The 13670-nt window shown below is 42.7% G+C and overlaps 1 protein-coding gene across 1 annotated transcript; it reads right to left on the bottom strand.

Annotated features, from left to right (window-relative positions):
* Positions 1-913: 913 nt before the first annotated feature.
* Positions 914-9052, bottom strand: LOC115129160 (alcohol dehydrogenase class-3-like). Its single transcript, XM_065018191.1, has 10 exons — positions 8960-9052; positions 7713-7802; positions 6927-7068; positions 6661-6748; positions 5750-5969; positions 5233-5493; positions 4606-4666; positions 4199-4337; positions 3446-3605; positions 914-1024 (listed from the first exon to the last, which is right to left on the bottom strand). Exons 1-10 carry the CDS (start codon positions 9050-9052, stop codon positions 914-916), a joined length of 1365 nt encoding a protein of 454 aa, XP_064874263.1.
* Positions 9053-13670: the final 4618 nt, after the last annotated feature.

Here is a 13670-nt window from a genome sequence, read left to right on the forward strand (position 1 = left end):
AATAACACAGTGGCCTCCATCATTCTTAAATGGAAGAAGTTTGGAACCACCAAGACTCTTCCAAGAGCTGGCCGCCCAGCCATCCTAAGCAATTGGGGGAGAAGGGCCTTAGTCAGGGAGATGATCAAGAACCTGATAGTCACTCTGACAGAGCACTGGAGTTCCTCTGTGGAGATAGGAGAACCTTTCAGAAGGACAAGCATCTCTGCAGCCTTCCACCAATCAGGCCTTTATGGTAGAGTGGCCAGACCGAAGCCACTCCTCAGTAAAAGGCACATGACAGTCTACTTGGAGTTTGCCTAAAGGCACCTAAAGACTCTCAGACCATGAGAAACAAGACAGTCAGGAAGTTAAAGCTTGGTCGCAAATGGGTCTTCCAAATTGACAATGACCCCAAGCATACTTCCAAAATTTTGGCAAAATGGTTTAAGGACAACAAAGTCAAGGTATTAGAGTGGCCATCACAAAGCCCTGACCTCAATCCAATAGAACATTTGTGGACAGAACTGAAAAAGTGTGTGCGAGCAAGGAGGCCTATAAACCTGACTCAGTTACACCAGCTCTGTCAGGCCAAAGTTCACCCAACTTATTGTGTAAAGCTTGTGGAAGGCTACCAGAAACGTTTGACCCAAGTTCAACAATTTAAAGACAATGCAACCAAATACTAATTGAGTAAACTTCTGACCCACTGAGAATGTGATGAAAGAAATAAAAGCTGAAATAAATCATTCTCCCTACTATCATTCTGACATTTCACATTCTTAAAATAAAGTGGTGATCCTAACTGACCTAAGACAGGGAATTTGTACTTGAATTAAATGTCAGGAATTGTGAAAAACTGAGTTTAAATGTATTTGGCTAAGGTGTATGTAAACTTCTGACTTCAACTGTATGTCCCACACACTTAAATACATCACAGACAGAAGTGGTCGAGTTCGGCCCTGCGCTCCTGTTTGGACAGTGTGATGAGCCACCTGCCACCACGCTTGTTCCTCTCGTCCTTCCACATGGGCTCGATACCATCCTGCAGCACAACAGGCCAGGCTCAGGGGGTAAAGGTCAAGAACATTACCTTATTTTAGGCCTACACCATGTTCACCTTTATAGATCAGGGGTTAATTGCCATCTGCACAGAGTAAACTGTAGAACCTCAACAATTGTCACACCCTGACCATAGTTTGTTTTGTATGTTTATAGGTTTTGTTTGGTCAGGGTGTGATCTGAGTGGGCATTTTATGTTGGATGTCTAGTTTGTCTGTTTCTGTGTTTGGCCTGATATGGTTCTCATTCAGAGGCAGGTGTTAGTCGTTGTCTCTGATTGGGAACCATATTTAGGTAGCCTGTTTTGTCATTGTGGGTTGTGGGTGATTGTCTATGTGAGCACGATTATGCTTTTCGTATATAGCGGCACGGACGATGTTCATTTATTGTTTTGTTCAGTTTACTTCGTGGTTTCATCATCCATTAAAATGATGCATTCACACCACGCTGCGCTTTGGTCCGCTTCTCACGACGATCGTGACAACAATTGCTTGTTTTTGTTGCAGAACTTGACACTACATGGTAGGAGATGGGCTTTGGATTAAACTGTATTTAGATGAAGTGATTAAGCTATACCCAAGAACAACTCTGTTCTCAGTTTCTGCATGTTTGGTTGTTATTGAAAGATGGAACCTGGAACTGAAATTGGAAGAGGATTGAAGTGAAAAGCAGCCAACAGACACTGGTAGCCAAGTATGACATTTAATTATCACTGGGAGAGGCTTGTACAATTGCATCAATCTGAGTAGTTGTCTATTTGAGGCGGACAGACCTCCCTGGGAGGAGTCCTAACCCTTGAAGTAAAAGCTAAGGCCACAGGCTGAAACGAGACCATGGGAAATGTGACCACTCCCTGTCATAGTGTAGCCCTTGGCTCTGAAAGGCACTGGGCAAGTCAAGAACTCAACTGAACTTTGGTGAATTAATGGAATGTTATGGACAATTAATGGGTTGCTGCTACTGGCCACAACCTGAACAGACAAATGTGCTGTTATGGATGTTGAAAGGTGTATGGAAGAAAAAGGAACAGGTGTGAGATTACAGATAGGGAAAATTACCCTTACCTTGAAAAGTGAGTAGCCAGAGATCAAGTTATTTGATAGTTGTATGTGATTATACAGACTGGGGAAAGGAGAAAAGGCATAGTAGTGAAAGGCAGTAAGTCAGAATAGTCTTTGTCATCAATGTAGGATTTAGGCCAGATGTTCCCAACCTTTTTCACCCAAGTCCCCCTTCCTGCAATGGGGAACATCCTACACACCCCCGCCATGTCTATTTCTATGGGCACAAGCACGGCTCATGACCCAAACTGTTCACACCCCTCTTGTTGGCAGAGAGAACATTTTGCAGGTTTAAAGCTTATTTCCTAAAATTCTACACATTTTGTCATGGAGATGCAGAGAAAAATGTGCCGTTTAAATTTTTTTTTTTTGCTATTGTATACATTTTGCCATGTCTAAATCAGATCAAATCTTATTGGTCACATACACATGGTTAGCAGATGTTAATGCGAGTGTAGCCAAATGCTTGTGCTTCTAGTTCCAGCCGTGCAGTAATATATATAACAAGTAATCTAATAATTTCACAACAACTACCTTATACACACAAGTGTAAACGAATAATTAAGAATATGTACATATACATTTATGGATGAGCGATGGCTAACGTCTAATGTGTATTCATGTGACATTTGAGTGACTCGAACATTACTACAAAGTCTATAGGCTAGCTAAAAAGCGGGGCTGATGGGCTAGTTGATCTGGACATTTCTGACAAGTTATAAATAGCTCTCTAAGGTATGCAATGACTGACATGCCAAGAGGAAAATTGATGATGCACTACCCAATTTGGAAATTGCACCTTGTGCATTCTACTATTACAACTTTCAAGAGTATTTTTGTTATTTAACTAGGCAAGCCAGTTAAGAACAAATTCTTATTAACAATGGCGGCTTACACTGGCCAAGCCCAGACGATGCTGGGTCAATTGTGCGCCGCACTATGGGACTCCGAATTACGTCCGGTTGTGATATGGCCTGTATTTTCACCGGCAATCAGAGTTTCCCCACCTATTTTTTTTAAGACTACATCTAAGTTTAGCCTTCACTAGGAACTGATTGGGGTCCTAATTTGGGCTATTTTCTCCCATGGTTTCTAAAAGGTATATTCACAGCTGTGTTCCAGGGTAGGGATTAGGGTTGGGGCTTAGTCATGGCATGCAGCTACTCCAAATACTTCTCAATGTTCAATCACAATTGTCTTACATGCTGTGGTTTTGATGTCGCTTTCAATGATTTCCCCATGATCAATCAAATCATGATGCATAAGTAAACAATTTGTTTGTGTAACTTTGGATGATTGTTAGGCTTTAATATGACTAAATGGCCGGCTGTGGCAGGGGAGACTGGTGATCCCGGCTGAGGCATGAGAGCCTGACGATCCGGCAAAGGCATGAAAGCCCGGTGAGCTGGCTGAGAAAGGGGAGCCAGGTGATCTGGTGGAGGCATGAAAGCCCGACGAGCCGGCTGAGGCGTGAGAGCCTGTAGTGGCTCCCGGACCCGACGTCTTTTACGCCATCGGGGGGGGGGGAAGAAAAAAAACTCCCTTAGGTGAGGCGTTATTCTGTAACGATGTGCGCTGAGACTCGGGAAGAAAGTTCAGGGAGTGAGTGATTTAATCAATAAACAAAACATAATACAAAACAAGAACCACGAACAACGCACAGACAAGGAACAGAAACAATAATGCCTGGGGAAGGAACCAAAGGGAGTGACATATATAGGGAAGTTAGGTGATGGAGTCCAGGTGAGTGTCATGAGGCATGTGACGATGGTGACAGGTGTGTAGGATTATGAGCAGCCTGATGACCTTGAGGCAGGAAGCACACGTGACAGTATAATTCTGAAAGGTAAGTGCTTCAGCAATTGAAAGGTGGTTGTTTATAAAAGGCAGAGGTGAGTGAGGCTCAACATGGCAGGCACTTCAGAACCTCAGGACGGCACGGATACTGGAATAGACAACTTAAAATGAAGTGGTTAGCATACAATTTTAAAGGACTTTAATAAACTTTGTGCTGGAAACTTTTCAATTTGAACAAATATGTGAATAGACTAACGTAACTAATTGATGTAATACGATGCAACACTTGATATATTCACCTCTTTCCGGCATGCAGGAGGTCAAAGCCCTCATTGATCTGGTCAAAGGGCAAGGTGTGGTTCACAAACTCATCCACCTTCAGCTTCTTGTTCATGTAGTCGGTCACTAGTTTGGGGACACTCTCCACACTCTTCCAGCCTAGGACAGGGGAACAGGAAAACACGAGTAATCTATGTATTACCTTATGGCATTACCATACTTCCAGAAAAAAAACTGTACTTATTTTTTATTTCTAGTATTATAGCTAGTGCCACATTGCTGCTCATTTATCAAAAAGACAAAATATATTGATGTCAGAAAAATCAAGGGTCTTCGTCAAAAATCATCCACGACATTCATCTTCAAATGCTGTGCCCCTCCACACACGGCCGGTAATCAGCTGAAGTGGAGATCTCCTGTCCTGTACATGCCAACCCGATGAGGATGCTCTTGCCCCAGCCTTTGTTGCACGCCTCCAGAGCCGCCCTCTGAAACAACAGATTGAGTATCATCAGAAGACAAGTATTTAGGGGAAGCCAATCTACTTAGCAAAGTGAAAGGTATTTTGCCATTGCGGTCCAAGCCTGAAGTGCCAACTACAGAGACCTCTGGTGGTGAAGAGTAGAACACCTTCCATATGTGAGAGCAAAAAAAGGGCCACAGTTCAATTACTTTCCCAGTTTCCTGCCTCACCATCTCAGTAGGAGCTGTGGAAAGGTCATGGGCAGCAGGGGTGTGTTCAGTGAGGGGAAACCATTCAGAAAGTTTCAGACGGAATTACAATGGTGACATGATTCCCTATTCACATGACAGACATCTTTAACTTGTCCACAATCAAATCAAATTGTATTTGTCACATGTGCCGAATACAACAGTGAAATTCTTACTTACAAGCCCTTAACCAACATTTCAGTTTCAAGAAAAATAAGTGTTAGGTAAAAAATACATTCTGTAACATTACACCATTCTGAACAGCCCCCTGAGCTCAGTGCAGAACTAGGATTGGAGGCTCTAGCCCAAGCTTCTTTTTTTCACTCCCCCTGACCAGCCTTACCATGATTCCCACGTCGCCAATGCATTCAAAGGAGTAGTCCACCCCTCCGTCGGTCATCTCCACTAGTACCTCCTGAATAGGTTTGCTGTGGTCTTTGGGGTTCACAAACTCAGTGGCTCCAAACTCCTTGGCGACGTCAAACGTGTCCGGGTTGATGTCCACACCGATGATCCTGGTTGCCCCAGCAACTTTGCAGCCCATGATGACGGCAAGGCCGATGGCACCCAGACCAAAAATAGCACAGGTGGAGCCAGGCTCAACCTGCAAGTAGGTACCCGTGAGAGTAGGTTGATAAAACAAGAGTTATAGAATGGCTTTTGTCAGTAAAACGATGATATTATTTTTGTGTAAGATGTGTGTTATGATCATAGTCTATTCATTGAACTGTGTTTGCACTAGTGGAAAGTTAATTCACAGGATATAAAACATAAAAAGATGACAAAGCTGTGGCTCTTTGCTTGCGCTTTCCACTTCTAGACGGGGTATTTTGTCTTGCAACCTGGCATCACCCACCCACCTTGGCAGTGTTGAGGGCAGCTCCGTAGCCCGTGGAGATGCCGCAGCCCAGCAAGCACACCTTGTCCAGGGGGGCCTTCTCATCCACCTTGGCCACCAAAATGTCGGACACCACCGTGTACTCGGAGAAGGTGCTGGTCCCCATGAAGTGAAACAGCTGCTTGCCCTTGCAGGTGAACCGTGAGGTGTTGTCGGGCATCAGACCCCGGCCCTGGATTATCCTGGTGAGAGGATGGATGAGTATCAGTAAAAGGCAAGGGTCAAAGCCAGTGATCTCTATGTGCTTTAGCCAAATATTTCAGAGGCTATTTCATACATGCATTTTCTTGTCATTTAGCATACACTCTTATCCAGAGTGACTTACAGAAGCAATTGGGGTAAAGTGCCTTGCTCAAGGGCACAGACAGAGTTTAGTTCACCTAGTCTGATCGGGGATTGAACCCAGCGATATTTTGGTTACTGGCCCAACGCTCTTAGCCGCTAGGCTACCTGCCAGACAGAATTTGGGGGAAGTTGCAATGTTGGTGTTTGCAAGCCTGGTTGCTTATTCGCTTGCACAGCACCAATTGCAATCCCAAGATTGGAGTAGAATACTGTCGTACTATTTCTAAGATTAATCTAACTATCATTATAGATATGCTCACTGTCTACTTGGCAACTTTGAAAATGGGGAGTCAATAATGAATGATCCTGACTAGGGTTGCATAATGCCGGGAACTTTAAATAAGTGCCCTGATTTTCCAGAAATCCCAGTTAGAAGTTCCCGGAATAAGCAGGAAATTCGAAATCCTCCAACTGGGATTTCTGGTAAACCAGGGAATTTATTGAAATTTCCTGCAATTTTGCAAACCTAATCCTGACCACAACCTTCCAAGCTATAGTTGATGACAGGCGAGATTGCATTCCAATTACCTGATCTTCTGGCAGATGTTGGTCTTGGGGTTTTTGCCGAATTTGCACTCACCACACTGTGGCACATATAATGGGATGACGGTGTCACCTTGGGAGAGAAAATAAACTTTCATTTAACATCTGATTCAACATAATCAAGTCATTTATATTATTTGATTCTGGAGTGTTTGTACTGGACGGGAACAAGTATGTTCCCCTGTGGGTCGCCGGGACAGTAAAACACTGTTTTCGGGAGAATACATTTGCTGATATTTACAGTCCTTCACCTGGCTTGAACTTGGTGACTCCCTCGCTCACGCTCTCGATTGTCCCGGCGCCCTCATGACCCAGGATGACAGGGAAGAGTCCCTCAGGGTTGCTGCCGCGCAGAGTGTAGGCATCCGTTTGACACACCCCCGTCGCAAAGATCTGAAACGCACAACATTGCCATTAGGTTCTCTCATTCAATACAACCAGTAAGCTATGAAGTATGTGTTGCCAACTAGCCTAAAACATCCTAAATGGTTCAACCAAGTCCCAACGCTCTAGGACTATTCCTTTAATACCAACTACTGCACCTGCTATGTTGATAATAGAAACTATCACAAGGTTGTGTCTCAATGGTGCAAGACAGACAGCTAGCTAGTACAATAAAGGAACGTGGTAAAGTTCTTAGAATAACGACGTTTTCTAAACACCCTGTTGAACACATTCCAAAGATGGCTTCCTCACAGCTGGCCTACTAAATCCATTTGGGCGGGGAGACAAGGAAAACACTTGATGCTCCCCACAGTATTCCATCAGCTGAACAGTTCATCCCTGCCGAAAAGCAGCCTGCCTCAAACAGTATGTCCTTTTTTGTTTTACAGAGCAAAAGAGCTCACATACATATTATTCAAGGGGGAAGATATATTGAATCACATGTACAAACCTAAGATACTGCACACAAAACAAAGGTATGCTGCAGGCTGGGGTGGTTGGTTATGTTGTTGCTGGAATTGTCATGTGAGTGCAAATACAATACAGGAGCATTTGTCGGAGACAAGGGAAGGGGCCGTTAACTTGATGCGCACTTCGTGGACCTTCGGTGGGGCTACCTCCACCTCCTCAATTGACAAGTGTTTCCCAGCCTCCCATGCTACAGCCGCCTGGCACTTAATCACCTGGGAGATAGAGATCCGCAATGTGTCAACTGTCCATGTCATACACAGAAAATATTATTTTGAAGATTGATTGTGGTGTCTGTCTGTGGTGAGTGCAGTTGGAGAGGAGAGTGCTGGTCTGTGGTTACATATTCAGTGTGCACCTGGCCTCCTTACAGTTGGAAGGAATTTGATCTGTAGTCTCGCTACTACAGCCAGTTTAACCTATTACCTACATACCTTAGGATCAACTCCTTTGCCAATGATTGGATAAAAGATCAGAATTGGGCTGCCTGTGTAAGGTATTCTGGAGAGGACTGGTTCAGACAAGACAACTTGAAACAGCAAGGAACCATGATCCTAACTAATATTACTGTGTGGCCAATGTACACTGATCAAAAAACAAAACCAAAAAACGCAATATGCAACAATTTCAAAGATTTTACTGAGTTACAATTCATTTAAGGAAATCAGTCCATTTAAATAAATAAATTTGGCCCTAATCCAGGGCTGTCCAACCCTGTTCCTGGAGCGCTACCCTCCTGTAGGTTTTCACTCCAACCCCAGTTGTAACTAACCTGATTCAGCTTATCTACCAGCTAATTATTAGAATCAGGTACGCTAGATGAGGGTTGGAGTGAAAACCTACAGGATGGTAGCTCTCCAGGAACAGGGTTGGACAGCCCTGCCTAATCTATGGATTTCATATGACTGGGAATACAGATATGTATCTGTTGATCAAAGATAGCTTAAAAAAAGGTATGGGCTTGGAACAGAAACCCAGTCAGTAACTGGTGTGACCACCATTTGCCTCATGCAGCACAACACATCTCCTTCGCATAGTTGATCAGGCCTGTGGAATGTTATCTTTCACTATATTGGTTCACTCCAATATATCGTTATCCCTCCGGCAGAGGGATATGTCCGAGGTGAGGATTTACTCCCGTGTACACCTGTGTCACGGCTGGGGTCCGCCCCTATATATCGACCCCATGGCCGCGATACACATTCTTTGTAATTTTCTCGGCAGGCGTCTGTATGGTTTAAGGTACAGACTTTCTGAAGTTTGCTTGGTAAGTCACTGGTAAGTGTAATATCTTGCGTGGCAGTATACTAAGTCACTGGTAAGTGTAATATCTTGCGTGGCAGTATACTCACAGCCTGGAGCAGCTGGTTACATGGCCAGCCCCTCTTGAGTGCTCCACTCGCTGCGTGCGGTTGATCTGTATCTTCCGCCTGTGGTTTGTCGTATACTTGTGTTTCGTTAGCATTACACTACGACTCCGTGTGTATCCATTAGTATGGTGGCTCTTGCTGCCACACACTGTAATTTACACATTTTGCCGACTGGCTTCTTCTATGTGTGTGCTGTGAATTGCTTTTACATCAAAGCAGAGGCTCTCTCACTGGATCGCGGACATGATTACGACAGCATACTGCCTGGCTGGCAGGCCGGTGCTGGGATCTGTGGTGTCACATTCAACACAAGGTGTGGCTGAGTCCTGGGCTCTACTGAGAGGAGTACCCCTCACTGATATCGGTGCAGCGGCCAGCTGGGCTTCCTCTTGCACCTTTGCTAGGTACTATCGGATAAATATGGCACTTCCCTCCACGTTTGGTTCAGCGGTGCTGGGCATTCCCTGCGTCTTGGTCCAGCCGCTGGCTGGCCAGATCCCTCTAGCATCAACTAAATCTGGTACGGGTATACCGATATATTGGAGTGATCCAATATAGTGAAACATAACCATGGTTACATATGTAACCTTCGTTATGTGAGCTACTGTATATGGCAGGTGAACAGCACTTATGGCAGGATCTTGATGAACCAGCTTCAGTGGGGGATGGACACCTTGGCACTGGGGGCTCCCATTCGGAGTCAGTGTCACTGTGAAAGAAAATGTTCAGTTAGAATAGTTTCACATATGAGCCCTGTATCAACAGGTATATTAAACAGCTATATATATATAGAGTACAGGGAACATAAGGTTGAATATATTATTATAGACCTGCTAGATCTACTGTCTTTATTATATTACAACAGACCAACTGTATCTACTGTCTCCGTTTCACTTTGGCCATTGTTGTGGGCCTGCCCTCCCCTCAACATCCACAGCTATTTCATTTCACAAATAATATTTTATATTATTAATTTCAAACAACGGCATTAGCATGAGAAGAACTTACCAGTCCAAAACGATGTCCTCTCCGTTCAAAAAATATTCCTCCATTTGGGAATCGCTAAATGAATCGTCCTCTATCAATTTCTTCTAAAATTGTGTGTACATCTGTATATCTAGACTTAGATGTAGCTTTCCCTGACTTAGTCACGATATATAAACAGCTGAATATGCGCTTTACCAAAATAACGCTGTGCGCAACATGCGTTGCTCCTTCCGGTATGAAACTTCAATGGCGAATGACCCTCTTTACATTTACATTTTTACATTTAAGTCATTTAGCAGACGCTCTTATCCAGAGCGACTTACAAATTGGTGCTTTCACCTTATGACATCCAGTGGAACGTCGGAGTTTCCTACATGGGTTGGTCTTCCAACACATAAACATAACATATTGCCATTTACCTCAGGTCATTGGCTATCTACCCAGCTAGATTTCAAGACGATCAGTGGTTATTGGGCTAAAATACAGTCAATCAACGAAACAGCGGGCAAATCATTGGTGCACAATGATGTCATCGTTCTTTCAGTCAATACGTCCCGCGAAATGACCCATCAGGTTTGGTTGTGTTACAAACAAACCAGTTGATTGCAATGAAACCAAACATGACTGGAAAAGTCATGTTCTGTGTGTGTATTTACCTCGAGTGTGTCGTCGAAAATGGAATGAGACGTAATTCACGACACAAGCGGTTCACAAAATGTTTCGTGTTAGGCTATAAAAATTGATTTTATCAAACAATAGACCATTCATTGTGTAACAATGAGCATTGGGATTGCAAACAGAGGAAGGTTGTAAAGGTAAACAATTTATTTTATTGCAGTTTGTGATTTTGTTACGCCAGTGCTGGTTGAAATAGTTGTTTTTTATGGGGCTCTATCCTCTGATAATCGCATCTTATTCTTTCGCAGTAAATCCTTTTTTAAATCTGACAACGCAGTTGGCTTAGCAAGATTCTAGGCTTTCGATTTTCATGAATGTTTAATATGACTATTTATGTAGCGATCACCGTATGTGGTCAAATTTCATCCCGCTACTGGGTTCCGTGCGCAGAGAGGTTAATGCAACCGCTGTGTCAGATTTCAAAAAAAGTTTACGAAAAAAGCAACACATGCCATAATCTGAGACGGCGTTCAGAACAGAAGCCAAATTAGCCGCCATATTCGAGTCAACAGAAACCAGAAAATACATGATAAATGTTTCCTTACCTTTGATGAACTTCATCAGAATGCAGTCTCAGGAATCCCAGGTCCACAATAAATGCTTGATTTGTTCGAAAATGGCCGTTATTTATGTCCAATTAGCTACATTGGTTAGCACGTTTGGTAAACAATTCCAAAGTCACAAAGCGCGTCCACTATAACGTGACGAAATGTCCAAAAGTTCCGTAACAGTCAGTAGAAACATGTCAAACGATGTACTGAATCAATCTTTAGAATGTTATTTACATATATCTAGAATAACGTTCCAACCGGAGAATTAGAATGACTTCAAATGAGCGGTGGAACGCAGGTGCTTCCCCTGTGAACGCGCATAGTGAATGCATGGTCGACTCGTGGCAGTGGTGACTATTTCCTGTGTCATTCGACCCACCTTCACATTAGAGTCATCAGACAAAGTTCTATTGACTGTTGACATCTAGTGGAAGGCGTAGGAAGTGAAAACTCATCCATATCTCGCTGTAATTTCAACGAGAGCTTGGTTGAAGATCTGCCACCCCCAGAAGAAATAAAACAGGGAGTTCTGTTAAACTCACAGACATAATTCAAACAGTTTTAGAAACTTCAGAATGTTTTCTATCCAATACTAATAATAATAACTGAGACTGAGGAGCTGGCCATTTACAATGGGCACCTTTTCATCCAAGCTACTCAATACTGCCCCTGCAGCCACAAAAAGTTAAAGCAATGAAGTTTTATCCGCTCTTCGGCTGCATATTTTCGCAATTTTCTTCAAATTTGAAAACGTTGTGAAGCCACATCTATTTTCGTAAGAATTTCACTATGGGCCCTAAAAGCGACATCTGGGAACTTTTGGCATACTAACGATATCCATACTATGACCAATAAGCATACTATATACCCAAATTACATCACAAATAGTACGGTTAGTATGAGTATTCGAACACAGCTATATCACGTTACACATACACGTCATGTAGACGTCATGTCAGTTTGCTTGTAAGTTTATTATGAATGATCTTACCATGCACACCTTAAAAACGTCTACATGTGTTATGCGTCACGTGTCTGTTTAGTTTATTATTAAAGATCTCACCATGAACGCCTTACAAACGTCTACATGTACATGATTTTGTAAAAAAAGTTCTTATTTCCAGAGTAATCAAATCAATTTCATTTGTCGATTTAGCTAAAATAGACATATCACCTCAATACAAAAATGATTAGGCAAGTTGATATCACAGCCATCCACCATTACTGTGTAGATATGCCTATTATTCACATCAATATAGACACAAGGGCTTCTTTGTTGAAGGTAGCCATATTCAGAAAGAAGAGGTAGCCTAGGTCTCTAGTGGTGGATTCAAAAGAACTCGGCAATCTCTGACTTCCATCTTCAGTGCTTTCAAGACAACTGGGAACTCGAAAACAAACGAGCTACCACTGGGAAAAATATTTTGAACTGGTCATCCAACTCGGAATTACAATTTAGAAACTCGGGCATCTTTCTATGACCTGAAAATCACTGATGTCGTGATTTGACCTTGTCTCCCCCACCCCCCATGGTTCCTAGTTTAACAGACACAATCACTGTCACCATGCAATCCGTAGACTATACATTTCTGATAAAAGATGGGCTCGAAATGAGGGGATATGTGAGGATATAGGCCTAACCCTTGTTATGGAGACGGGCAAAAGGCATATGCTACCCCTTGTTTGCTTAGCCTAAGAAATAACAACGGTCCAGATTAAGTAAAACAATCTGGGCTATAACAAGATTTACTCCCCTACTAGCCTATCGAAGGTCTTGCTCAGCCTCAACATGGTTTCTTGGTAGACCTACAGGCTTTTGACAACATACACTTTTAATTAAAAAGCAAGTGTCACTATTACAGGAAAACATGGATTAAGTAAGTGTAGAATATTAGCGGTAGGCTATGCCAATAGAAGAAATATAGAATCGGTGTGGGTCTAGCCATACACCAAACAGTTTAACAGATAAACACTTTATTATTCAGGATAATCACATTGAGTCAGTCTATTCATTTCAGTGCAGTTTCGTTCTTCCCCCTTAACTTTAGGCTAAACGGAACCGAAAACACCACAGCCTGTTTTGATGACAGATCATGATAAAGCCTGAACATTCCAGCTATATTTGTCATTGTTTTAACCCACAATCGACTAGGGATTTGATACATATGAAGGCCAATATTTACTCTGGATTTGACCAACAGTAGATTGACTAGGATCCTTTGACTTTTCCCCATGTTATATTTGTTCCCAATTAGGCTTTTAATGTTTTCCTATTAATTTGCATAGGCTAACCATTGCAATTTTAAAACCTGAAATTCTAAATACACCATTCGTCATATTAAACATTCTTGTAAATACATGTATCTTACATCATCTAAAAGATTAACTTATTGTTAATCAAACCGCTGTGTCAGATTTGAAAAAGGCTTTACGGCGAAAGCATACCATGTGATAATCTGAAAACAGTGCCCCGCACACAAAAGTATTACTAGCATTT

Source organism: Oncorhynchus nerka, linkage group LG5, assembly GCF_034236695.1.
Source record: "Oncorhynchus nerka isolate Pitt River linkage group LG5, Oner_Uvic_2.0, whole genome shotgun sequence".
NCBI lineage: Eukaryota > Metazoa > Chordata > Actinopteri > Salmoniformes > Salmonidae > Oncorhynchus > Oncorhynchus nerka.

Coding starts and splice junctions, on each gene's coding strand:
- LOC115129160 (XM_065018191.1), bottom strand. CDS start 9,052: ATGCTAACGAAACACAAGTATACGACAAACCACAGGCGGAAGATACAG. Junction 4,667..5,232: donor TTGGCGACGTGGGAATCATG/GTAAGGCTGGTC, acceptor CTGTTGTTTCAG/AGGGCGGCTCTGGAGGCGTG. Junction 3,606..4,198: donor CTCCTGCATGCCGGAAAGAG/GTGAATATATCA, acceptor ATGGCGTAAAAG/ACGTCGGGTCCGGGAGCCAC.